This window comes from Pseudorasbora parva, chromosome 9, assembly GCF_024679245.1.
Source record: "Pseudorasbora parva isolate DD20220531a chromosome 9, ASM2467924v1, whole genome shotgun sequence".
In the NCBI taxonomy this organism is placed as follows: domain Eukaryota; kingdom Metazoa; phylum Chordata; class Actinopteri; order Cypriniformes; family Gobionidae; genus Pseudorasbora; species Pseudorasbora parva.
In genome coordinates, this window is record NC_090180.1 from 44,031,774 (window position 1) to 44,059,137 (window position 27,364).

The 27,364-nt window shown below is 39.4% G+C and overlaps 1 protein-coding gene across 2 annotated transcripts; it reads right to left on the reverse strand.

Annotated features, from left to right (window-relative positions):
• Positions 1-2,627: 2,627 nt before the first annotated feature.
• ghrhra (growth hormone releasing hormone receptor a) lies at positions 2,628-25,843 on the reverse strand. 2 transcript variants are annotated; one of them, XM_067452766.1, is made up of 13 exons: positions 25,577-25,843; positions 24,857-24,965; positions 20,527-20,634; positions 15,829-15,929; positions 15,291-15,388; positions 15,011-15,143; positions 11,469-11,622; positions 11,106-11,166; positions 10,850-10,919; positions 10,628-10,719; positions 8,192-8,321; positions 8,042-8,083; positions 2,628-5,372 (listed from the first exon to the last, which is right to left on the reverse strand). In XM_067452766.1, exons 1-13 carry the CDS (start codon positions 25,619-25,621, stop codon positions 5,217-5,219), a joined length of 1,299 nt encoding a protein of 432 aa, XP_067308867.1. In that variant the 5' UTR covers positions 25,622-25,843; the 3' UTR covers positions 2,628-5,216. The 2 variants fall into 2 exon arrangements, with proteins under 2 accessions (XP_067308867.1, XP_067308866.1); XM_067452765.1 differs by having other exon boundaries at positions 15,829-15,932.
• Positions 25,844-27,364: the final 1,521 nt, after the last annotated feature.

The window sequence follows — 27,364 nt, forward strand, 5'->3', positions numbered from 1 at the left end:
TGCTGTGAAGTTCTAGAGTGTGAATTCTCTGTATACGTTAAAGATGCACATGTGCCAGTAAATGATGGATGTACCAGCACTCTCTCTTTACATTAGCCAACACTTGCAGTCAACATGAAGTACCAACGATGTATGTAAAACTTCTGTGATTATGAACGTGCCAATTTTGAAGTGCAATATGCTTTTTGTTGCAGCTCAGTTGTCGGTGTATCATATTGGAAGCAGAGTTGAGATTATTGAAATGTACAGTAAAAGTAATGGTCGTGTAGATCGCACAAATCTTTCTTTTAGAAAATGTGGAAAATGTATATGTCCCCCTTTCCCCCAGTAGTTATTAATTAAGTTGAAGTGTGTAATTTGTGCCACTAGAAACACCAAACGATCTCCCCATTTTCCATTGGCCGGTATAAAAATAGCCTCGCCAAAAACTTGCGCTATTGGTTGAGACAGTTACTGTTCCTTTAAAAGGAATATTTTTTGGTGTAAAATACATTTTATTCTTAATAGAAACAACTAACATTTTTAAGAACATTTTTCATATTCTTAAAAAGATCATTTTGTTCATTGTATTAACATTCTAATAACTTTTTGCATAACATTCTTAGAACTTTAATGTAATGAGAGACAGGAAGAACATTAATATCACATCAAAAAAAACAAAAAACATTTGAATGTTCTAAGGACATTATGGAAACTTGCTAGCTGTGAAGTCATTTTGCTTAAAAAGAGTAAACACTGGCTCTTTTTATTTTGTTCTGCATCACAAACAGCAACATTAGTTCAACCAATGGCATGAGTTTGGCTGTGTCTGTTTGCCGACCAATGGCAGACCAGGGGGTGGGTCCTTAAATAAAATATTCCATGAATGCTCACCGATGACAAAAACTTTGACCTTTGTTTTATTGTCAGTTTTCAGCCTGTAAATATTAATGATTTCGAACAAGCTCTCAGTGATAGTGAACTTGTCTGTTGAAATAAATTGTGAAATCCTAACAGAGTGTCATTAACATCAGATGTTGCTTGGATCATGTGACCTCACGACATAGAGCTTCATATGTGTTTGGGTATAGTAACGGGAGGACCGAGCTCCCTCTTTGGCTCTTTCTAGATATATCTGCATGACAAAGACAAAAAAAAGAGAATTTTGCTGCTTTCTATGTTCTTGACACCAGCCGTCATTCTGAGTGTGAGCGCTCAGAAGGTAACGACCATGTCTCAAAGCTGTTACGGACGTGTTTTCTTGTGCTTGTAATGCATCTATCTGCCAGTAGATGGCGCTTTTATTTGATTGTATATTTGAGGAACGAGGACTGTCTCTCGTGTAGGTGAAGTTTCGTTGTGTCTTTGAGATGTCTTCATGTTGTGGACTAACTCATTTCAGTCTGAATGTAACACCCGGACAACAACTGTATTGTACATTCAGCTGCTCTGTAAAGCTGCCTGCTGTTTCTTCTGCTTTGATGTAGAGATGATGTCTATGTTTGACCTGTGAACATTTTTGTACGCGTCTGAATTCCATTCTTGACATACAACTTTCTGGAGTTTCTGGAGTTTTTATTAATGTGGGCATGCATGTGTCTTCTTTGAGTGTGTGAGAGAGATACAGTATAAATAAGGTTGGCTATTATCTGCACTGTGCAAAATGGGAAACCCATTTTATTTTTGTTAAAGTTACAGTAAGCGATTTTAGAAACACTGTGTTGAAGGTGGATCGGACAAAGCACACAACACACTTGTGTCAATCAGCTGTAGGGGGCGTGTCCACTCGTGATGGGGGGAAAAAGTGAGCCAGTCAGCTGTAGGGGGTGTGTTTAGTCATGATGGAGAGGAGAGAGAGTGAGCCAATCAGCTGTAGGGGGCGTGTCCACTCATGATGGGGGAGGAGAAAGTGAGCCATTCAGCTGTAGGGGGCGTGTCCACTCGTGTTGGGGGAGGAGAAAGCGAGCCAGTCAGCTGTAGGGGGTGTGTCCACTCATGATGGGGGAGGAGAAAGCGAGCCAGTCAGCTGTAGGGGGCGTGTCCACTCGTGATGGGGGAGGAGAAAGCGAGCCAGTCAGCTGTAGGGGGTGTGTTTAGTCATGATGGAGAGGAGAGAGAGTGTGAGCCAATCAGCAGTAGGGGGCATGTCCACTCGTGATGGGGGAGGAGAAAGTGAGCCATTCAGCTGTAGGGGGCGTGTCCACTCGTGATGGGGGAGGAGAAAGTGAGCCATTCAGCTGTAGGGGGCGTGTCCACTCGTGATGGGGGAGGAGAAAGTGAGCCATTCAGCTGTAGGGGGCGTGTCCACTCGTGATGGGGGAGGAGAACGCGAGCCAGTCAGCTGTAGGGGGTGTGTCCACTCATGATGGGGGAGGAGAAAGCGAGCCAGTCAGCTGTAGGGGGCGTGTCCACTCGTGATGGGGGAGGAGAAAGCGAGCCAGTCAGCTGTAGGGGGTGTGTTTAGTCATGATGGAGAGGAGAGAGAGTGTGAGCCAATCAGCAGTAGGGGGCATGTCCACTCGTGATGGGGGAGGAGAAAGTGAGCCATTCAGCTGTAGGGGGCGTGTCCACTCGTGATGGGGGAGGAGAAAGCCAGCCAGTCAGCTGTAGGGGGCGTGTCCACTCGTGATGGGGAGGAGAAAGCGAGCCAGTCAGCTGTAGGGGGCGTGTCCACTCGTGATGGGGGAGGAGAAAGCGAGCCAGTCAGCTGTAGGGGGCGTGTCCACTCATGATGGGGGAGGAGAAAGTGAGCTAGTCAGCTGTAGGGGGCGTGTCCACGCATGATGGTGGAGGAGAGAGAGTGAGCAAGAGGGAAATTTAAAGAAAGATTATAGAAAGAAAGATGGTATAGAGACATTACAAATGAGAGGTCAGAGGAATATCAGGAGAAGGGTTATGATCAGCCAAGAGCTTTAGGACTCAGCGCTGGAGAGACCTGTTTTTCTGTGCTGGAGAGACCAAAGCAGGAAGGCCTGAAAACGGATGCTGAGGCTGCATTGTTTTTGCTCCATATGTAACATTGGTTTTGCTGTTTTACAGAACCAAAATATGCTGTTGTTGTAATGTTAGCTCTAGTGACAGGACAGTTTTGAGTATCAATGTTTGTCTTGACTAACATCGACTAACATCCAACTCTTGCTTGTATATAATCTTGTGTACTGAATGTTCAGTTTTTTTCTTCTTTGTCGTTTGTTTGTCATCACTTTATATTCACAAACAGTTATTCAGCTATGATAAAGAGACATTCATTCTTGCACTCTGCATGGATTTTGGGGGCGGAGTCATAAAGGGAGGGGTGTGTTTGTTTGAGTTCATTTCAGATATCAACAGTGTTTCTCAGAAATCTCTTACTGCACCTTTAAATTTGACAAAAAGACAAAAGTTTAAAGCGAAGGCCTACACCTCCGTTCAAATGCATGTTTTTCTTATTACAAAGCAAAAAATGATCAAGTAAAATAGTCAAAGTAGTAACAGTAAAATAAGCTACGCTACAGCCAGCATACTCAAATAAACATGATACATTAAAGGAACTGTGTGTAAGAAATGTATTTCAATGTATAATCATAAACTGGCCCTCATTAGTTATTAGATATTAAGAAATCATGTTAATTTCAAATACTTCTATCACTGACAGCAGTAGTCCGGCCAGGATATTGTCATTTAAAACTTGTTGTTGCAGCCCTCAACTGATGTTGTGTTTTGGCCTGAAGCTCCGCCCTCCATTTATCGACCAATCACGAAGTCAGTAGTGTTTCTGCATCCGGGTTGCCAGATCTGCTCCAGTTACCACAGCTGCAGATCTACAAACGGTCCTGCTGATCCTGCAGCCTATCTGGCAACCTCGAGTCGGGGAGAGGGAGAGGGATTCACCGCTTTACAGTCATTTGAAAGTGATAGCAGTACAATATATTAAATATTAAAATAGTCAGCTGCAATTTAATATAATACAAATTTAATAGAAAACCAAACGATTCAAAAACAGCATGTCAGTCAGGAGGAACATAAAAAGTAACTGTCCACATCTCTAAAAGGGGTACAAAGTTAAATAATAATAATAATAATAATAATAATAATAGTAATGTAAAGCTGTAAACCTTGTTCTCAGTGTAACAAAACTGTTTCCTTTTTTTACAGTCTAAGTGCTCCAGTTAATATCATACATTATTGGTATTCTGCTGTAATGTCTGCAGATGTACAATACCTTTTAAATGATGGGGTCAGTATGATTTTCTTTGTAATAAATTAAGACTTGTATTCAGTGAGGATGTATTAAATTGTTCAAAATTGACAGTTACGACATTTATAATGTTACAAAATATTTCTATTTTAAATACATGCTGTTTTTAACTTTGAACTTTAAAATCTATCAGTTTCAACTGTTTCAACATTGATAATAATCAGAAATGTTTCATCAAATCAGCATATCAGAATGATTTATGAAGGATCATGTTACACTGAAGACTGAAGTTAAGGATGCTGAAAACTCAGCTTTGGTCACATTAGTTACATTAATATTTCACAATATTTCTGTTATTTTGGTCTAATAAATGCAGCTTTTGTGAGCATAAGATACTTCTTTTCAAAAACATTTAAAAACTCTTACTGACCCCCATGTTTTGAACAGTGTACACACTTAAAAATATTATTTCCCACAGTACCAAAATACATCTATATGTGGCTGAAAAGCACTATTATTATTAGTTTCTGTCAAATGTACAAAGTGTCAAAACTATTCTAAAGTTAAAAAACAGTTATAAAAAATCATTGGCATGTAAGAAAAATCTAACCTGCATCCTTAGAGCACATCATCAGCAATAATAGTAATAACTAACTTATTAATCACTTTACAAATGAAATGCCTGATCAAATGTTACTATCAGTTTATGGCATCTAGCCTATGAGGATGTAAAATGCTTGACATTTTATAATCATTCTTATTTGCATACCAAAATCAAATATTGATGTAATCATATTCAAATGTTGATCAACCTGCCAAAAAAAAAGCCAGCCTCAGAAAAAGGCCACATGCATTATCTCCTGGTCCTCAATCAAATCAACCCTCCACACACTTGCTGTGTCCCGAACTCTAACATCTGGTAACTATTTTCAACATGACCTTGATAGGTGCCGTACGGTGGCCCGTTTCCTCGCGTGCGGCGGTCTTCCACACTCCAGAGCCGAGCGGGAAGCTCCCGAAGTCTCTAGCATGCTGTTCGGATTGCAACCTCCAGGTGTGTTCACACTGATGTGATGTAGCTATTGCAGACGTCAGTCTGTGGATGAGCAGCCTCATGCATCATAAACTGGGTGACAGTGACCCGACGCTTTTTACCGGGGCTCAGGTGAGTCTGAGTCTGCCACGTCCATAACCTGCGCTTCAACTCTGCCTGTACCTGAAGGAAGAGAGAAAAAACTCAGACCAAAGGAGTGCGTTTTGTGATCCTACAAACGCTCATGTGGGCAGTCACATGATTGCCTGCTGTAAATAAGATTCCATATGCTTGGAATATTATGAATAGGCTCATATTTAATTTAATAATAGGAACTCACTATAGTTAAAATAGTTCTGTCTTATATTTTATCTCAAAATGGCGGATGTCATGTTAAAAAAGTGAAAATTACCAGAAATAAGTTCATGCAGCCTCTTTTTTACATGACGTAAAGGTCAAAACTGTCTGAATAGGGCTACACTTGCGATTTTAATCCTGTCTGAATCTGTTTTTCTTATATAACCTCAGTAAACTTCCAGGGCAAATGACCAGTGTTGGGAGTAACGCATTACAAAAGTAATACATTACAGTAACGTATTACTTTTTGCTGTAACGCAGTAGTGTAAGGCATTACTAATCAATTTTCAGTAATATTTTACTCGGTACATTTCCAGTAACGCGTGCGTTACCCCCCCCCCCCCCCCCCCCCCCCCCAAAAAAAAAGAAAAGAAATACAATAAAAAGGAAAAGGAAAAAAAGGCGTGATACATTAACGCATGAAAAATGCAAGTTATTACCTGTTCGTGGTCATTCAATAGCCGCGTGTGGTGTCCAGGTTAGTAATTAAATACTAACTGACAGCTTCTGATATATTTTTGTATAGCGATTTACTTCATTTTCCTTCAATTCAGTACTTCAATTCATCTCCCTCTTGCTGGTGTACTTTTGGATATGGTGTGACATAGTCCAGTGAAGGCGTACGTGTTTATTGCGGATTTTACAGAAGTACCGCAGGCATGATCTCAGTCTCTGTGCTCGCGCTGGCCAGTGGAAAAGTGGCTAAAGAAGGTTTAAAGGCTCTGTCGTTTCAAAGAATAGCACAACGGCGAGCGCGTCGAAGAACGGATGAGAGACAAGACGCGCGCTGCAGAGCCAAACTATAGGCCTAATGCCTAAAAACAACACTTGGGTGAAGATGACAGAATAAGACTACTGCACACCGTGACACCGTCGTTTAGATTTTTTATAGCAATAAAGTAATTTAGTTCAGTTAGAGAACAGGCCGTTCAAATAAAAACGGAAGCATGAACCGAAAATGTGATCTTGAGCTGACAGATGATCGCGGAAGATTTGGTTTCAAAGTAAAATGTAAAAGCGCCTATTAAAGGGGGTTTGTCATTGTGTTGTGTATTTCATTAAGAATAATAGGCTAATTTTAAACCGAAACTAAAAATCTGCTTGGCCGCAGACAGAGCGCGCATTTACTAACGAGCTGTCATTCACTGTGTGCGCGCACTGGCGCGTTTTCAGTTCATATGGAAGCTTAACTTTTATAGGAATTCATTGAAAGCACTCGCTTTGCATCCACTCCTCCCGTTATTAATGCCCAAGCGGCAGTGCGCATGTTCCTTTCGGTTAAATAGACTAGTGATTTAAAAGCCCAGATACCGGTGCTGTCATCACACTTTGATTAACCGGTGGGAAAATGTCCACACCGTCTCATCCCTACTGTACATTCGCGAGATGGATGCGTATTGCTTAGTTTATCAGAGATGAGGACAAGAACGTAGGCTAGTCAAATGCAAATGCAGTCAAATACAACCTTTTTCTAAAACCGAAATAACTAGGCTATCTCGCAACTATGTCGCAACAATAAGAAAATAACAAATGCGCATATTGTCATAACTTAGAGTTTACACAGTTCTGTTGTGTCTATGAACAGACCTAAGCTATTCCCAGATATTGCCAGATAATCACTTTACCTTTAAAATAATACTTATAACAGAGATGGATCGTCATGATTTCTTGCATTGTCTTGAGCATTCACTTTTTTGCCAATTCTCTATTGTTAGCCTGGATGGCCCATGTCATTATTCTTCATCATATCGCCTTCTACTGGATGTAAAATGCTCTCTGTCTACATCTTATAATGTTAAGAGCTACTTCTGTAGTTATTTTGGTGAAAGTAACTCAAAAGTAATACAGGAGTAATGTAACGCATTACAATTCTGAGACAGTAATATTGTAGTGTAATGAATTACTTTTAAATAGCAGTAGTAAGTAATCTATAATATATTACAGTTTGGAAGTAACTTGCACAACACTGCAAATGACCTACTGTTTTTAGCAAACTCAACGGTCCTCTGGGAAATCTAATCCCGTCCAAATGCGAATGTCTCTGATTGCCGATTTTGTATTATAAATGGACTGCAGACTGCTTTTATCCAAAGCGCTTTACATTTTGCCTCACATTCACCCATTCATACACCGAGGGCGATGTCAGCCATGTAATGCGCCATCCAGCTCGTCGGGAGCAGCTGGTGTTAGGTGTCTTGCTCATGGACACTTCGACACTTGGTCAGGTGGAACCGGGGATTGAACCACCAACCTTCTGGTTTGTAGACAACCTACATGAACCACTGAGCCACTGCCGCCCCATTATATTATATATTATATATTATAGCCCATATATGTCTTCATACGTGTCTTATAAAGAGCACTTGGTCTGGAAAGCCTCTGCTGACATTAGTATACATTAAATAAATATCTTTATGATATTTTTCTAAATACTGTCTTTACTGTATATATTATATCAATATCAGGCTGAATGTTTCCATTATTGTTATACTTACTTCTCCATTGAGAAAACAGTAAAGAAGTGCCACCACAAAGCCCTGGGGAAGACAAAAAAAAGGAATAAAACGAGACATTTCCACATTATTGAATCTGTAAATTAATACTCGGGCAGATCATCTCTTCATAACAGTTGAATTCATCTGTACCTGGAAGGAGCCCAGGCCGAGTTCGATGTAGAAGCGGACGATTTCACCCGTGTTTTCTGGCAGAAAGGCAAACAAAGTGTAGTGCATCCCAAACAGAGGAATCAGAAACAAGGTGGACTTGGCCAGTCTCCTGTGAGATGATCAAAGAAAATCTTCAATCAATTTGAATGCCTTCTCACAAACAATTCGCATAACTACTAGACGTACAGTATGATTATATGATTTAATTTAAAGCTGCAGTACGTAACTTTTTATTAGTTAAAGGTTTTGGTTCAAAATGATCCTAAATATTTTTTTGCGCAAGTACAAAACCAACCAGTGTTCAAAACTATCTCCTTACTGTAGTCAATTCACAATGCTAAGCTTGTAATTTGAGTGGTACTGGTAGCTTTCCGCTGGAAATTTCTGAAATTTGTAAAACAAAATGAATTCTGCAAATAAATGTAATTGCAGGTTTCAAACAGAGATGGCTACAAGAGGCAAAACTTACAGTCTGCAGCTTTAAGAACAGTAGCTTCCTGTTCAAGTATAAACAGTGCATGCTTTGTAACATGAATTAAAGCAAAATGTAAATAAGAGATCATATTACGCTCTTTTTACAAAGTATTGATTTTAATTTTGGAGTCTACAATAGGTTTTCATGCTTGGAAAATGTAAAAATGATGTTTCACATATTCTTCATTGTTGAAGCTCCTCTCTTCCTAGTCTGTCAGAAGCGCTCTGTTTAGTTCCTGTCTCTATGAAGCAATTGATTGGACAGCTAGACCAGTGTTATGATTGGTCAATCACTTCGAGAGCGTTTGGGAAATGTTGGGTCAAACCCCTTACCATAACAGCGAGTTTCAACAGACTTCTAACACAAATCGACCAGGCCTCGTCTCTTTATTTTCATATGGAGAATATCCAAAAGTTAGTGCGTTCATAAATTCTGGGGTTGCAAGCTCAAGCCCAGTGCCAGTATGAAGTTAAACAGCACATAATCAAATTTTAAAGGCAGATCTGCTCTTTCAGAAACGAATAAGCCTCTGGATAATGGGCTAAATGCAATTTCTCTTCGCGTTTGCATATATATCTCATTATCAGGAGGTACAGGTATCAAGACATAACGGGGTCTAAAATAGAAACTCACCTTTGCGTGAACCATCAAGCTAAATATTATTCATGCATGAAGCACGAACTGGCAGCGTGTTCTAATGAACAGATATTTTGCAGCGGTATAAAGATATGCATTTCACTCACATTAGCACATGCCATCTGTTTGATTCTAACCTAGTTTCATCTGGAACAGCATATATAATATGTTTACCTTTTAGTGTTCCCATCATGGGATCATTTTATGGATTTAGTTTTCATTTTTGTTATAATCTAGTCTAATCTAAAGGTCTTTGCGATGTTACATTGCTAAGATCTTGAGTTTTCCCTGGAGGGTGTGACCGTGGCAGCCTCACAAAGGCTGATGGCCACCATGAAACAGGAAGTTGCTGTAACTCGGGCATACAAAATCCAAACTTCACACGTTTGATAAGCGGTCTTTCAAATCAGCTTTTACTGCGACTCTGGAAGACTTGGAGTTAAGCTTTTTTTTTGAGAAAAGTACAAAGAACGGCACTGAAGTCATTCTTAAGAAGGGAAGATGTGTTCGGAGTTTTGTCGACCGGATACGGCGAATGTTTAATCTGTCAACAAGCTCTGCTTCACCTTCGTTGCTCTGGTTGGTTGTAGCGCTATCCTATCGCGTGCAGAGGGAGTTTGAAAGACAACCGTTTATCCGCCCCTCGGATTGAGCTGTCAATGGAGAGTTTCCAGACCAACCATCTTGATGTGGGTCTGGCTCGTTGTCAGGCTAGATGACATTTGCATGCCAATATTAAGTTATAGTCATACCGCCACCTACAGGCAACAGGAAGTGTGGCACATTGAAGTGTTTTGCGATATTTCTACTGTATTTACCTGTTTAAATGCATGTCGCCCACTATTCGCTGTTTTCTTGAGGCCACCGGGCGCCCTTTCATCGCTGCTTGCAGCTTTAATTATATAAAGTTCTTTAAAACTGAGTCAGGAAGGAAGTTCTATATAGAATCCCAATGTTTTTTTCTAATAGTGAATTTTAGGCAAATCTTCTTATTTTCAAGAAAATGGCATTATTGTTTTTATTCGTCGTAACCAGCGATTTCTATAGTGGAATTTTCATTGCATTTAGTCAAGAAATCAAAAGCATTAACAAAATTGAGTGCTAAATCATATTAACTACAACTTAGTCTGGTAAGTGACTCTGACATAATGTTGTGCTCTTTGCTGCAAGTATAAGGAAATAAACAACAATTTTCCTTTAGCAAATATTTAAAAGAAAGAAAGACTTTTTTTCTTCACACATCATTAACATCTGTGTCAAAATGTTCATTTTCAGCTCTTCTTGCGCATTATTATTTGACTCACATGAAGTGACCCGTGTCATTGCCACCAACTCCAGGAATTTTCAATTTCTGTACCAAGATTCGAATCACATTTAGGAAGATGATGATATTAGCCTGTCAGACAAAGAAAGAGCTAAAATAACAGTAGAGCGGGTAATATTTCAGGTTATATCTCTGAATAAATATCTGTTTAAATAAATGTTGTCAACTTTAATATCTGACATACAACGACATCATAACTCACAAACAGTGATGCTGTGATCGGTCCTTTAATGATCCACCAGATGTTCATATTATCTGTGTCATCCCAACATCTGCAAATATGAGATTTATTGTAACAGCATTGAACTGTATTTGCAACCCTTTGGGGGGTTGGGTAGCAACGCACCAATTAATAATTCCCAATCAGACCAGTGAATTAACGAAAGTGAATTAAGAAAGTAAATAGGGTTAGTTGTGTTTAGTTTCATGATCCTTTTGAAGTTGAATATGTGACGTACCCTCTGTTATCAAAGAATTGTCTGGTCAACACCCACACAATCAGCACAACTGATGGGACGCCTACAAAAGACAGACATGGCATACAGTTTATTTTACATATTTGTGACCCTGAACCACAAAACTAGTCATAAGGGTATATTTTTGAAAATCCCAGCAATCCCAGACCAGGTGAGAAACGGTAATACAAAAGTAACGTAACACATTACTTCCCATGAATAGTAACTAACACAGTTACTTTTTAGGGAGTAACATGTTACTTAATACTTTTAAAATGAACTTCCTCAACACTGGTGACAGACATCTTTTAATCTAATTACACACAGCCTTTCTCCTGGAAGACATTTTTTTCAGGATGTACCAACCCCATCCTATTAGAATGTACCACCAGAAGTACTTCCTCTGCGAGACGAACGTGAGGGCGAGGAGTGTCTGCAGGTACATGCCTTCCACCAGCAGCCAGAAGTAATTTGTGAGGATGCAGAACTGGAAGAAGGATACAGCTGCCTTACACGCTATCTGTGAACAGCAACACACACATACTGAGAAGCCAGGTATTAATACATACTATAATATAATTCTAAGACAGTTTTTACATAAGTAAATATTTTATTTAAGTGACCCCAAAAATGAAAATTATCCCATAATTTACTCACCATCAAGCCATCCTATGTGTATATACCGGTAATTGTTTACACTTTACTTTTAAGATGTTATTTTTACAGTGTAATTATATATTTAGGCACTGAAGAATAATAATTAACTATGTGTTAAACCCTGGAGTATATTCAAATGATTGTCCTCCCCCCCCCCCCCCCATCCCCCTGAGACAAGAGATTTATGCATTTGATTTCTGTAAAAATTCCTCCTATGATGCAAATTGACGATATTTGTGTCATAGGAGGAAACTATAACCACTGGCTTCTGACCCAAAGCATGATGTGTTTTGTAAGGAAAATATAAATATTTATAACTTTATAAACTATAATCACTGGCTTCCGGTAACGGCCATACGTGAGTCTAGTTCCGGCGGAAGAGTGACCTCTGACCTAACGCATTGGCGTATTGACAAACGTAGATTACGAATGGATTTATAGTTATAAATATGGATATTTTTCTTACACAAAAGCATCACTTCACTTCAGAAGGCCTTTATTAACCCCCTGGAGTCGAATGGATTATTGTTATGATGGATGGTTGCACTAAGGAACAACTTTTCCTATTATTTTCAAATAGGCATTAAAAAACAATCTTCCATAGAAAGCTCTTAACCAACCAGAAAAAATTATTACATCAAAAAGATACAAGACTTAATGAGGCAATAAGCTACACATAGCCTGAATAATGAAAAATCTGAATCAAATCAGAAACAATAAAAAACAATATGTCATTGATTAAAAAATATTATGGCATATATAACGATCAGGCATAAGGTGAAGTGAATAACACTGGTTATCTCTTCACCTGCTATCACGGCACGTTATATTAGATAGCAAAGGATTAGGGAGCATTTTGCCCTCAAAGTTGATGTGTTAGAAGCAGGAAAAATGACCAAGCGTAAGGATTTGAGCATGTTTGACAATGGCCAAATAGTGATGGCTAGACGGCCTGGTCAGAGCATCTCCAAAACTGCAGCTCTTGTGGGCTGTTCCCGGTCTGCAGTGGTCAGTATCTGTCAAAAGTGCTCCAAGGAAGGAACAGTGATGAACCGGTGACAGGCTCATGGCCGGGTAGCCAAGGCTCATTGATGCACGTGGGGAGTGAAGGCTGGCCCGTGTGGTCCGATCAAACAGACGAGCTACTGGAGCTGAAATTGCATCACAGTTTGTTGTGTATGGAGCTGTATAGACCAATCAGAGTGCCCGTTCTGACCCCTGTCCATCTCCGAAAACGCCAACAGTGGCAGATGAGCATCAGAATATATGATAATTCAAAATATTCAAATACAGTACATTAGTATTTCAAGAGTGCAGGGATTCAATGGATTCACATCGTGCCATGGTAGTTTTTGATTGGTAGTTCTCTTTCAGGGTTGGGTTTAAAGGGGGGGTGAAATGCTGTTTCATGCATACTGAGCTTTTTACACTGTTAAAGACTTGGATTCCCATCCTAAACATAGACAAAGTTTTAAAAACTAATGTTGGACGTTTGATGGAGTATTTCTGTGTTAAAAATACTCCTTCCGGTTTCTCACAAGTTTCGTAGAGTTTTTTTCGAGTATGGGTCCACTTGACGTTAATAAAACGGAAGGTCCTTGTATGGGCCGTAGGGGCTCTTCTATGGGTAGGGTGCGCGCGCGTCACTAGAGCGAGAGAGAGGATATGCACGCCGTAAACACTGCTCTCGCGCCGCGCTCCACTTTATTCCTATGGTTGACGTCGAGCGACTTCAACGCTTCAGCACAGCATTCCAGGAAGGCAGCGCTGCATTTGAACCGATTTGAACGCAGAAGTTACGGGAAGCTTCAAAGCATCTCTTCAGTCGCGTCTCAAAGTGGATTTCCACGGTCACTGCTGTCACAGGACTTCACCAAATCATACCAAAGAAGTGTGTTTTTGACAGAGCGGTCCCAGCGATAAAGGTTCGGTCCTGCTTTGGAAGCAGCCGGTGAGTAAAACTGCTTCAAATGTCTCTGCTTTTGGCTCGTCGCGTGAGTAAACATCAGTAAACGACACGATCGCGTGCTTCGTCATTCAAATGCGCTAACGGTTACTCCATTGTTGTTCTGTATAACGTTACACTAGTCTGACTCTGACGTGCAAAACCGTTTTGCTTGCTACTTCTAAGGTCTAGTCACATACAATAGTCCATAAACTGAATCATGTCCTCATAAACTGCGAGTAAACACACAGAAATGTTGACAGGCCCCTAAATACAGTAACTTACATACCACAGAGACGGATGTCCTGATGTTGCCGTTTCTACTGTTCAATTTATTTCTGCCTCAGATTTGATTCTGGATCATTAGCTGAGATAGCCATTGGTTTCTCCACGCTTGAGGACGTCACCGCTTTGTTTGCGATCGTCATTCTTTAGCTCCGCCCACTCGATACGCCTCCAGGCGCTCGTTTTTTTCCGGAAAGACTCGGTACAGCCTATATTTCTTTTATAAATATGATAAAACTAAAGACTTTTCGGAGATATGAAGGATGCAATACTACTCTATAGGTACTCAAGATTGACATGAGATTGACTTAAACTGAGTGTTTCACCCCCGCTTTACACATGTAGGTGTAATGCCACGCCAGCAGAGGGAGCCCTCACCTGAATTCTGACTGTGTGCCACTGGCTCTGCTCACTCCACAGTCACTTCCTGTTTGGCAGCCATTTTAAGCGTAGCATGGCCAAACAGACCTTGCGAAGTATTGCCAGTCTTACTGTGCCTTATCCATTGTCTGTTTGCCTTGCGTTTGACCAATTGCCTGTTTATCTTGATCACTGTTTCTGGACTACCCTTTGGACTTGTTTGCCTGTTTGGATTGTTTATTGTGTTTGACCATTCTGTCTGCCTCTCGACTACTGCCTTTTGGATATTCCTGTGGCTTGTTTTTTAACTTCTGCACATGGATTCAAACCTGGCCTCAGCCTCTTCCTTACAGTAGGCCTGGTTTCACAGACTAAGCCAGGATTAGGCCTTTTACGTTGAATAAGGACATTTAAGTAGATTTTATAAACGTGTCTAGAAAAAACATTAGAGACATCTTGAGACAAAATAATGGCACTTACATTTTTAAGATATGTCAGTGCAATTTGCTTTAAGTTAAAACAGCTCAAACATGTATCTTAGGTTTATGTGAAACCGGAGATTATTCATTTAGCACTTTTATTAACACATTTATGCAAAGTGTCTTTTTGCAGTGAAAGTAAACCTGTGAATTCTTTGTCGTACAGACACACTCTCGCTCACCGTGGACATTAAACAGTGGTCCTGAGTTTCGTCTGAGAAGAGAACGGCATCTTTCACAAAGACCGCACTAGCCCGCAAGATGAAGGAAATGAACAGATTGACGTGTATGTAGTTTCTGGTACAGTGGAACTTCCTGTAATGAACAGAGCATGATGCATAATATATGTTATTCTGAAGATTGCATAGGCCTTCTTAATATTTGCAGATATTTTCATTCCTCATGATTCCATTTTGTGTATCAAAATTGATTTTGGATATCACAACAATAATATATAAGTACCTGAAGCATGTGAATATGACAACAGCAGTAATGAGTGATATAAGCGATGTCGCGTATCCTGCAGTGTACAGCTGTTTCAAAGTCGATAAGTAAGTTGTCTGAAAAAAATGAAGGCCACGTCTGAGAGAAAAGTAATTTACATCAATAGACAAACTGCATCACGTCAAACTATTCCAGCAGATTTCAGTTTCATTATATGTCGGTGACTAATACCTTGGACTTTGATTCAAACTGCCTATAGTGAAACCCTTACAGATCTTAAAGGATATATTTTTGTGCAATTATTGTTTGTTTTATTTCAGCATGCAGAAGTCAATGACCTGTTTCGTTTTCCTACAGATTATCCTAAAACAAGAACAGGAAACATATGCACATGCAAAAACAAAACACAGCGACCACTAGTGGTCATCATGGGGAGTTCAAGAACATATACATGCACTGGAAGTCATTTATCAAACTGAGCCACTCCACACAGATAATGTTTTCAGAATTATGGTCATTGCTGTCAAATATGTATGCATTAGGGGAATATATTCACCACAGTCCCAGACTCTGAGTCATCTTCAAATGTGCAGGCCTCCTCATATGGAGGATATGGGTCACTCCAGCCATGAGCCGTGCAGTTCCTGTATATAAAACCTGCTGAATAAACAGCAAAGAATTATGGTTTAACGATGACAGAAGTGCACAGTTTGTCCCTGAAGGGCTTGGCAAAATTTAACTGAACCTTATTGCTCAAGATCACATAATGAATAGTCATTAAAATCTCTCATGCTTGAGTGCCAATAAGTCTCAAGTTTATCAGTTGTTACAGACTCCTGCTGATCAGCCCTAATTTCAGAGAGCACAATTCCCATTTCATAACACTTCCAAAAATACCTACTGAAGCCCGGAGAATGCTTAGGGGAAAACATGATCACTAGAGCTGGGACAAAATCTGCTGCTGGTTGCATTTCCTGTGGCAGAACAGGTCATCTCTTCAGCCCCCATATGCGTCACGGATTCACCTGCTTTGCCCTGAGCGATCTGAGGAGCACTGTGAGTCTGACCAGCAACTACAACTCTAACTAAAACTACTTTCAAACTATAAGGCAGGCTATAGAATACAGCTAGAAAATAATAGGAATTCGATGAATAAAGTACATGTGTAAACAAACTTTGAAGTTGGCTTAAAAAAAACCTTGTCTGAAAATTTGAAATAACTTTGACAAGCTTAAAGTTTGAATTTAATTGTTGAAATTGAAGTTTGGGAACACATTTGCTAACACATAACACATTGCTAACATATTTAACCTGATTTAGCATTACTTAGCATGTTTTGCTAACATGATATAGCAGGATGTTAGCATGTTTTAACATGTTGAATTAGCATATCAATATTTAGCATTTTGTTAGCATTAATTAGCACGTCACTAGCATGTTTAGCACTTTATAGAATGTTATAGTATGCTGCTAGCATGAATTATCATGTTGTTAGCATGATTTGCCATGCATGTTTTAGCATGTTGCTAGAATTTTCTTTTTTTTTGACATATTCTTAGAATTAATTAACATGTTGTTAACATTGCCAAAAGTTTCCATTAACATTGCCAATCCCTTCCATGACCACATGTCTATAAAAAGCACTAGGCATGCAGACACTTCTACAAACATTTGTGAAAGAATGGGTCGCTCTCAGGAGCTCAGTGAACTCGAGCCTTGTACTGTGATAGGTTGCCACCTGTGCAAGTCAATTTGTTAAAATTTCCTCACTACTAAATATTCTATACTCAACTGTTAGTGGTATTATAACAAAGTGGAAGCAATTAGGAATAACAGCAACTCAGCCCTGCACAGAAGTCGCCAACTTTCTGCAGAGTCAATAGCTACAGACCTCCAAACTTCATGTGGCCTTTAGAGCACCTCAAGAACAGTGTGTAGAGAGCTTCATGGGATGGGTTTCCATGGCCAAGAAGTTCATCCATGCCTTACATCACCAAGTGAGCACCGTCCTTCGGATGAGACGTTAAACCGAGGTCCTGACTCTCTGTGGTCATTAAAAATCCCAGGGCACTTCTCGTAAAAGAGTAGGGGTGTAACCCCGGTGTCCTGGCCAAATTCCCTTGATTGGCCCTTACCAATCATGGCCTCCTAATAATCCCCATCCACTGAATTGGCTCTATCACCCTCTCTACTCTCCACCTATCGCTGGTGTGTGGTGAGCGCACTGGCGCCGTTGTACTGTGGCTGCCGTCGCATCATCCAAGTGGATGCTGCACACTGGTGGTGGTTGAGGAGAGACCCCTGACATGAGTGTGAAGCGCTTTGGGTGTACAGTAGTACATTTGAAAGCGCTATATAAATGCCTCATTCATTCATTCATTCATTCAAGTGCAATGCAAAGCGTGGGTTGCAGTGGTGTAAAGCATGCCGCCACTGGTCTCTAGAGCAGTGGAGACGTGTTCTCTGGAGTGACCAATCACGCTGCTCTGTCTGGCAATTGTCTGGACTAGTCTGGGTTTGACGGTTGTCAGAAGAACGTAATTTGCCTGACTGCATTGTGCCAAGTGTAAAGTTTGGTGGAGGGGGGTTTATTGTGTTGGTTGTTTTTCAGGGGTTGGGCCTGGTTCCTAATGCTTCAGCATACCACGATATTTTGGACAATATTGGAAGGATGGCCCCTTCCTGTTCCAACATGACTGCACTCCAGTGCACAAAGAGTCGGTCCATAAAGACATGGATGAGCGAGTTTGGTGTGGGGAAACTTTGATGCCCTGCACAGAGTCCTGAGCTCAACCCGACAGAACACGTTTGGGATAAATTAGAGCGGAGACTGCGAGCCAGGCCTTCTCCTCCAACATCAGTGCCTGACCTCACAAATGCGCTTCTAGAAGAATGGTCAAAAATTCCCATAAACACACTCCTAAACCTTAAATCCCAGAAGAGCTGAAGCTGTTATGACTGCAAAGGGTGGGTCAACTCCATGTTAAACCCTACAGATTAAGAATGGGATGTAATCAAAGTTCATGTGCATGTAAAGGCAGGCGTCCCAAATATTTTGGCTTTGTGTGTGTGTGTGTGTGTGTGTGTGTGTGTGTGTGTGTGTGTGTGTGTGTGTGTGTGTGTGTGTGTCTGCACTACATCTATTCCTCCCATCCTCATTATGAAGTATGGTGTCTGCCCTGATTAAGATGGTAAGTGTCTACTGTCATCTGAACATCTTGAGCTGTAAGAACTCCTAGAGGATTTAAAATATTTACAGAACCAGACTAGATTTAATCCAGAATTTCCAGATTTAGGGGAAAAGTAATCACACAGATGTGATACACCACCTGATGTTTAATAGTTAGGGGCAGTAAAAGATGTCATAATTCCTTCTTGACAAGAATTTTAATGAAATTATGGATTGTAAAAAAAATAAATAATAATGTTATGGCTTTATGTTGTCAGAAGGAGACAATCATATTTCTAAAAGAAAAACACTGACAAGCAGCAAAGAAAATGTTGACAAGAGTTAAAGATTAATCTTATATAAGGTCTAGGTTAAATGGTATAAAAGTGATTTTCACATTCATCGCAATCCTCATTTGATGTCAACATTGATATTCAAATCCAAAGATCTCTCACAGCTTTTCATTGCAGAAGGTTATATCTGACCAGAGTCTGCAGTCCGAATGAAATTATGATTATGAACTACATAATATGTGAACCGCTTGCAGAATCTGTGAAAATAATTTTATATTAATAATTTTAACAGTTTTTGTTCCACAAGACAAAAAAAGCTGTGTTTATTAAAATGACCCATTCAAATGTTTATGAACCCTTGATTCTTAATACTGTGTGTCGTTCCCTGATGATCCACGTCTGTTTTTTGTGTTTTGTGATGGTTGCTCTTGGGTCTCTTGCTTGTCCTGATAAATTAAACTACCCAAAATTCTTCAGACAATTCCCCCAGGTCCTCTTGAGTTTTCCAGCATCTTTTGCATATTTTAACCCTCTCCAGCTTTTGATATCCATATTTATGTTCGAGGGACTCGAACACAACTATTAAAAACAGCCGTGAATCATCCAGGAATGACACAGTATTGAGAATCAATGGCTCATAAACTTTTGAATGGGGTCATTTTAATCTTGTGAAATATATGTAAAAAATCTTTTTATGTTAAATGTCTTATTCAGGACAGCACTAAATAAAAAATAACATTTTGTATAATTTCTCTGATTTAGTTAAAATGATTCCCATTTTCACAGATTCTGCATGCGGTTCACATACTCTTTCTATACACTTTATACACAGTTTTGTTTTGTTATGCATTTCACACAGAATGAAATTAACTGAACCATGTTCTGTTTGTCCACATTCTTGAGTATTTTTGTGTAGATGTGGCAAGACAAAATTAAATAACCTCATTTTAATTTAGTAGGGCACTATATATCTGCCCAACATCTCTGTCACCTTGTATTTTCATAAATCCAGCGAAAATTGTTCATGTAGTCCCAATGCAAATGGTTAAGTAAATTTCCATTTTAGGAATTTACAATGATTTTATTTCATGAAATTAAGCTGTAAAAACTGTTCATGAATTACGTTAGCAAAACTAGCAAATCTAATTACATAAATTTAGCCAGCTGAAAAAATCCATGAGTGGATATACACAGGTCATCTCAGTCCAAGCTGAATCTCTAGGGCTCTGTAACTTTCTGCATATTCAACATTTCGCAGAATCATAGCCCTGTAACTATAAAGACTACTGACCCGTACAATGTTACAACCCCTGACTAGAACTGTGACAGCTTTCAGCCACCATTATTGCACACCAGGCATTAGAAGAAAAAAATAATCTGCTACTGTTTGACAAACTTTTCAGGCGACATAAGCCGGAAGCTCTGTCACACCAGCCCATATTAAAGAATGACAGCAACGATAAAGAGCCAAGAAATGATAGATAGATAGATAGATAGATAGATAGATAGATAGATAGATAGATAGATAGATAGATAGATAGATGGATGGATGGATGGATGGATGGATGGATGGATGGATGGATGGATGGATGGATGGATGGATGGATGGATGGATGGATGGAGGGAGGGAGGGAGGGAGGGAGGGACGGACGGACGGACGGACGGACGGACGGACGGACGGACAGACAGACAGACAGACAGACAGACAGACAGACAGACAGACAGACAGACAGATAGATAGATAGATAGATAGATAGATAGATAGATAGATAGATAGATAGATAGGTCTGACCTTGAGTGTTAGAGATATGCTGGAAGACTTCTGAACAGGATACATTAATGAGTTGTCCCGAATTGGCTGTATGCCAGCAGCGGATCCCATCCCAATCCGTCCGGCATCCTGAGACACACAGAGAAACTGTCATGACATAGTCAAAATCAGCTGATAGACACTACAGTATGTTAAATTCATCACTCTTCCTTCCTTTTACCAATATTTCCAAAGTCACAAACATGTGCAGATCAGTGATTGCAGTGAATGAACTCTAGTTGACTGCTCACCCATCTGCATGTTAAATATTTTTTCTGGTTGCTGCCTAAAGGCATATACGGACCTCAAGTAAATGCACATTTTTGACAACTGTCAGTGCCCTTAATATGATGTCACTGAATATTCATTAGCTGGACATTCATCTAGTTTTTAAAGGTCAGTAAGCTTCTGTTCACTTGTCAATATTTGCATGCCTTCATGCTATTAAAATGATGTAAAGCTGGAACAATCCAATTTGAATAATAAAGAATGAGATAGGTTGTAGTATAACTGTGCCTTTAAGACACTCTAGACCTCGGTTGCAGAATGACCTAGATGTCTATGGCTATTCATAGCAACATTAATTTTTTATTCTTAGTTTGGGAGTATCACAATACTTTGAGACAAAAACAAGGTAAATACATTCAGGGCATGGCTTGAAAATTAACTCATGAATATGTTTTTTTTTACAGTTGAAACAGATTTTAGACTTGGCAGATATACATGGTGGCATTGATATTATTTGGAAGATGCTTTCTCAATTGAATGACAATTTTTTTTGACAATTAAGCCTATAAGGCTGCCGGTTATTTACACTGTTGTGGAGAGTACAGCAGGAGGTCTTCCCACACTGAGTGTCCCTTCATTCATCCTTTAGTCAGTAGAAGCCCTAGACCTCCAATGACCATGAATCCAAAGAGGATGAACAGATACGCCTAATCTGCCACCTACAGAGAGGTGTCCAAGTCCGTTACAGCCCACTCTGAAATATTCCTTGTTGCTGTAGCTTCTCCAGAGGATGCAACGCAACATTAGGAGGCGGAGTGGATCGCAGCTTCCCCAGCGGCGGCCGTCTATTTATCATTTCGCCCTCTCAAGGACAGAAAAAGAAGGAATGCTGTCACTCTCCCAAATCCAGTGGTCCTGAAAGACATTACTTTCGTAGTCCTGAATCAAGTGCTCCCGGAGGACCTGACTCCAGTGGTCCTGGAGGAACTGATCTGGTTTTCACATGTCCAGTGGTCCTGGAGGAACTGATCTGGTTTTCACATGTCCAGTGGTCCTGGTGTACACTTCTTGGCTGGCTTCCTCCGGTACTGTTTGTCAGCCAGAGTCTGCTGCAGAGTCCCCTCTGGAGTCCTGCTCTGTCTTGCTTGAATTCTGGATTCTGATGGATTCATTTTTTTAGATCAGTGTCCTATTGTAAACTAAGGCAAAGTGGTTTATGATAAAGCATCATTCAATCTTATAAAGGTCTTATGAATCAATCAGACTGGAAAACCCTGTTTGTAAGCTTATGAGAATACTGCCTTTTGCCTTAAAGACATATACAGCTTTGTATCTGTATGTCCCTGCTGAGGGGAAGACATGTCCTTTTAAAGTCTGCCAGTCACAGTCAGACTGACGGTCTGTGTACATAAAAAATGCTGCAGACTGAATTCAAAAACTTGTCGTGTGACAATAGCCCCAACACACTTATTTGGAGATTTTTTCAGTATAAGATTAATTGTGATTTGCAAAAGAGGTAATTAATTGGATTAAATTTAGCTTGTTTGAGGAAAGCTTAAATAAAGCATCTAGCGGGACATGTGCTGCAGGAAATAAGAACACAATTTTACGCAATCTCCTTTTCCACTCACGCATCGTCAAGTTGTAAGAACCCAGATCTCCAGAGGTTTATGCTGCCACGTAACATAATTATCATATGTCCTGTGGGTTGAACCGTCTGTCTGTATGAATCTCATTCAACAAATTTCTATTCATAGAACTTAGGTCACAGGAAGGAACGTAATCAGAACCCCAATCGAAATTCATTTCAAATTAATAATAACACTGCAAGTCACTTCAGAGATTATGCTTGACTGGTCTAAAGAGATTTTGCAGGGATATTTCCCACAGTGCTTAGCTGTTTCCAGACTGTCATTTAACAATTAAAATCCTATTAGAAAGGACAACACTTTAATATTAGTATAATCCGTTAAAATGACACTACAGAACTGCTCTGTTGTCGAAAACCACATCTAACGTGGGTAAAGCTGTTCTGCTGAGACGAAAACCATTTCCTTCCTTTCCCTTACTATATTCAATTAAAGTAACAGGGTTAAATGTCTGCATATTTCATATTTCGCTAACCAGGACAACACACGCACACACATGCCACATGTTTTCATGTTTTCAGGGGACTTTCCATAGACATAAGGATTTTTATACACTGTAAAAAAAGAAAAGTTGACAATTTAAAATTGTACAGCAACTTGCTGCACAGCATTTTTGAGTTTACTCAACTTTTACACAACATACTTCACTCAACTCAATTAACTGAGTAAGGTCACATGCCTCCTAATTTTAGATCTTTTGTTCAGCTGAATGAGTTTGTATCGTTTTTTTGATTTTGTGTTGAATTTGTTTTGTATTTTTTTATCACCATCATGGTATTAGCGTTTTCTTTAGTTGGGCAATTTGACGACTTTTTAATGTTAGTGTTTTTCTAGCTGCTGAATAAGAATTGAATCATTGTGTAGTGGTTGAATTCACTGATTTTATGACTGAGTTTAATATGAGCAATATATTATTAACTTCTAGAACAGATCCAGCATGGTGTTAATCAGAAAAGCTGAATGAGGTTTAAAACCAATTGTACATTAAGCACTTTGCCTTCCTGTGAGATTTACTCCCACCGACACCAAGAATCAGCTTATGAATCTCAACATCGGTGACATGCTTGAGCATCGGGAGCCATGGATGAGTTTTGAATGATGCACCCAGAATGCATTGTTAACTTGTTACACGTTATATGCTTGTTAACTTGCAATTACAAATCACATTTACAGTTAATTCTAGGTTGGTCCAACAATTGTTGAACCAACTTCTTTTCACTTAAGCCAATGTTTTTGCATTTAATTGTCCAGTTAACTAAAACATAATCCTTAGCCTAACTTTCTGTGAGTTGGATTTTTTACAGTGTACTGTACAAACTGTATATTATATCCCCTAAACCACCCATCACAGAAAACGTTCTGCATTTTTACATTTTCAAAAAACATAATTTAGCCTGATTTACAAGCTGTTGTCCTCATAGGAACCAAAAAATGTCCCCACATGGACAAGGATTTCAGATGACATATTTGTACTATTGCCATGTATAAGTTTACCTGGACCACACACACACACACACACACACACACATGTCTGGTTCACTATCTAAGTGAACCAGACATGTGTGTGTGTGTGTGTGTGTGTGTGTGTGTGTGTGTGTGTGTGTGTGTGTGTGTGTGTGTGTGTGTGTGTGTGTGTGTGTGTGTGTGTGTGTGTGTGTGTGTGTGTGTGTGTGTGTGTGTGTGTGTGTGTGTGTGTGTGTGTGTGTGTGTGTGTGTGTGTGTGTGTGTGTGTGTGTGTGTGTGGTCCACAGAGATAGTGAACCAGATGTGTGTGTGTTCTTGTTTATATTACAATGTGGGGACCCTCCCTATGTCCCCACAATGTAATATAACCCTGAGATCACCAGACAGCGGTCAATGTAAATGGGTTTAAAAAATATTTAATTTAAAATTTAAAAATTTAAAAAAGCAGAATGTTTCCTGTGATGGGTAGGTTTAGGGGCAGGGGCAGTGTAAGGGGATAGAATGTACAGTTTGTACAGCGTAAAATACATTACGCCTATGGAAAGTCCCCACAACATTTACAAAAACACAATGTGTGTGTGTGTGCGTGTGCGTGTGTGCGTGTTTGTGATCCTGTTTTCTGTCCCGGTGGTGACACCCTGAAAGCACACTGAATGCACCTAAATTGAGGTCCCCATGAGAAAAAAGCTTTTGTTTTATATAAAAATGCAGACTTTTTTGTGTGTTAGGTTTAGAGGTAGGGATAGTGTAAAGGGATAGAATATACAGTTTGTACAGTATAAAAACATTACGTCTATGGAGATTTGCCACAAAGATTGAGGACCACACACACACACACACACACACACACACACACACACACACACACACACACACACACACACACACACACACACACACACACACACACACACACACATTTTTTCATCAGTATATTATATAGTGTAATGTTTCATCAGTATAGCTACAACCTGATTGTTGAGATTGGTTCTTCATCTCTCTCATCCTCATCTGGATGCAGACCTCTTGGTCTCGAATAAACTGGGAGATAATAGCACAATCTGGATGGATAACATGCACCTGATGAGGAAAAAAATATTACTCCATATGCACATTTTGTTTAATAGTCTACCAGTTTTGTAAAGTAATGCAAAACTGTAAAACTGTAATTGCTTTCAAATACGTCATTCTTCCCATCTTGCAAAATCCTGACTTACATAAATACCCACTTGTCAACATTTTTTCCCAGACATTTGTTTTCCAAAAATAAGACCCTAGACCACAAAAAAAACCTATAAAAAAACTACACTAAAAGGAATGTTTCGATTAGCCTATCATTAAAGTCAATACAAAAAGAAGTCTAATGTGATGAAATAAGAATTAGAATTATTAAGAATTCATCACATTATTAAGAATTAGAATTAGAATTATAAAATATTAAAATAAAAAATAAAGGACGTTTTTGCACGGAATTCATACAAGAAACTCCAATATGATTTCTTTAGCGTTTTTACTGGACGTCTTCATATAGCCTGTCATAATCGTTTGAAATGCATTCTGACAGATGCGCATAACTCTGTAATTGTTCAAAAAGATGCAGGTCCAGTACATTCCCAAAGGAATCTATTATGCTATAATTATTTCACTGCATGAATTAAATATGGAGAAAATGTGTAAATTTAAATACTTACAGCTCCCCAAAAAGTCGCGAAAAAACACAGATGTAGAACCGTCATATTAAAGTCACTTTGTGGTGACCCAAGAATCGCGAAATACTCCACAAACAGAGCGATCTGATCTCCTCAACTCAGACTCGACAGACTGAAGTCCCTGAAGCTCTCTTCACGGATGCGCGTGTGCGCGTCCTCATCATTGGGTCGTGGTGGAGCGCGCACTGTCGGATTGACTTTAAAATCATGTAACCCAATTTCACAGCTGAATATATAAGCATCTGTTTGTGAAATGCATGTGGAGAAATGCTGATCTTTTCAGAGATGTGTGAGATTTTGTAGACAAACGCATACTTGATGCATCAGTATTTCATTTGAGAAAACATCTATTTTTAATTTGTTAAACAGGGGTAGATGAGGGGAGAGGAAATGCCGTCTGATAAATGTGAATAATTGAAAACAACATTGGTAAAAACACTGAGCCAATTCTAGGGATTTTGCAGGGAGGACCATGATTGGTTGGCACGGCGGTTGGTCGACACAGTTTTCTTTCATTGTTGAATATCTCTGGTGGAACAGACTGTAAGATTACACAATAGGTGCATATGAAAGCTAACGTTCATAAACAGATATAGCCTATAACTGTCAAAAATGCTTATAAATGCTGTGAGGTTTTGCTAGAAGTGCTTGGCATATGCTGTGTGTTACTTAATTGTAAGAGGGCAGCAACTAATATAAAACCACATTTGTCATAAATATTTTTGTGATTCATTTAAAATTCCTTGCTCTATTTTATAATTGTTGACTTTGCTCCTCCAATTGCTCCTTTTTATCACATCATCCACATTTTCTTTGTAAATACTTTTATTTGATGAGGAGTTTATATATTGAAAAATTGTCATTCGAATATCCAGATCCCGTCACAGGTGGACATGTGGTCTTCACCTCACAGCCGGTGGAAAAGAATCGGGATAGGACTCGAGCAGAAATCATGTTGATGGATGTGTTTATTAACGTTACTGTAGTATAAAGCAGAACAGGAGAGAGTGTTGTGGAGCTGAGATCGGCTGCTGGAGCGATTGTTAAACAAACACAACGAGACTTTTATTATGACGGGACACATTTGTCGGCGCTATTTCCGCTTTTTCGGTCATGAGTATGAGGTAACGCAGCTCTGTTTATCATATTAGATACATTTAAGTGTGTTTAAAATTATGTTATGACGTTACTCTGTGCGTTCGCTCGGCAGCTGCTGTGACTCTCGTTCACACTGCTAAGTAAAACGTTTCTGCAGATTAAAAACCAGAAACCGAGGGTAATGCAGATTTATATGACACAAATTGACAGGTGATTTTCTCACAATTTACAAATAGTTGGAAACATTTAGGATATTGGAAGCACTCAACTGTAAATATAAAACACTGGCAAATATAAAACACTGGCCTGAATGGCTGAGTCAATCAATCAATCAGTCAACTTTATTTATATAGCACTTTTACAATCACGATTGTGTCAAAGCAGCTTCACAGTGTCAAACAGGATAATATTGCGACAGAATTAGATTTGGCTGTACAGTCGTTCTGGCGAAAACAGTGATGTTATCAGCTTATTTTAATTTATCATATAGCGACAATGTTGGCAGATCAGTATTATAGTTTATAGAATTAAATAAGACCTAATTCATACATTTTATTTGTATAATAAGTTGAATAACTTAGATCATAATTTTATTGTCCCCAACTGAGCAAGCCAAGCCAAAGGCGACGGTGGCAAGGAACCAAAACTCCATCAGGGCATGATGGAGAAAAA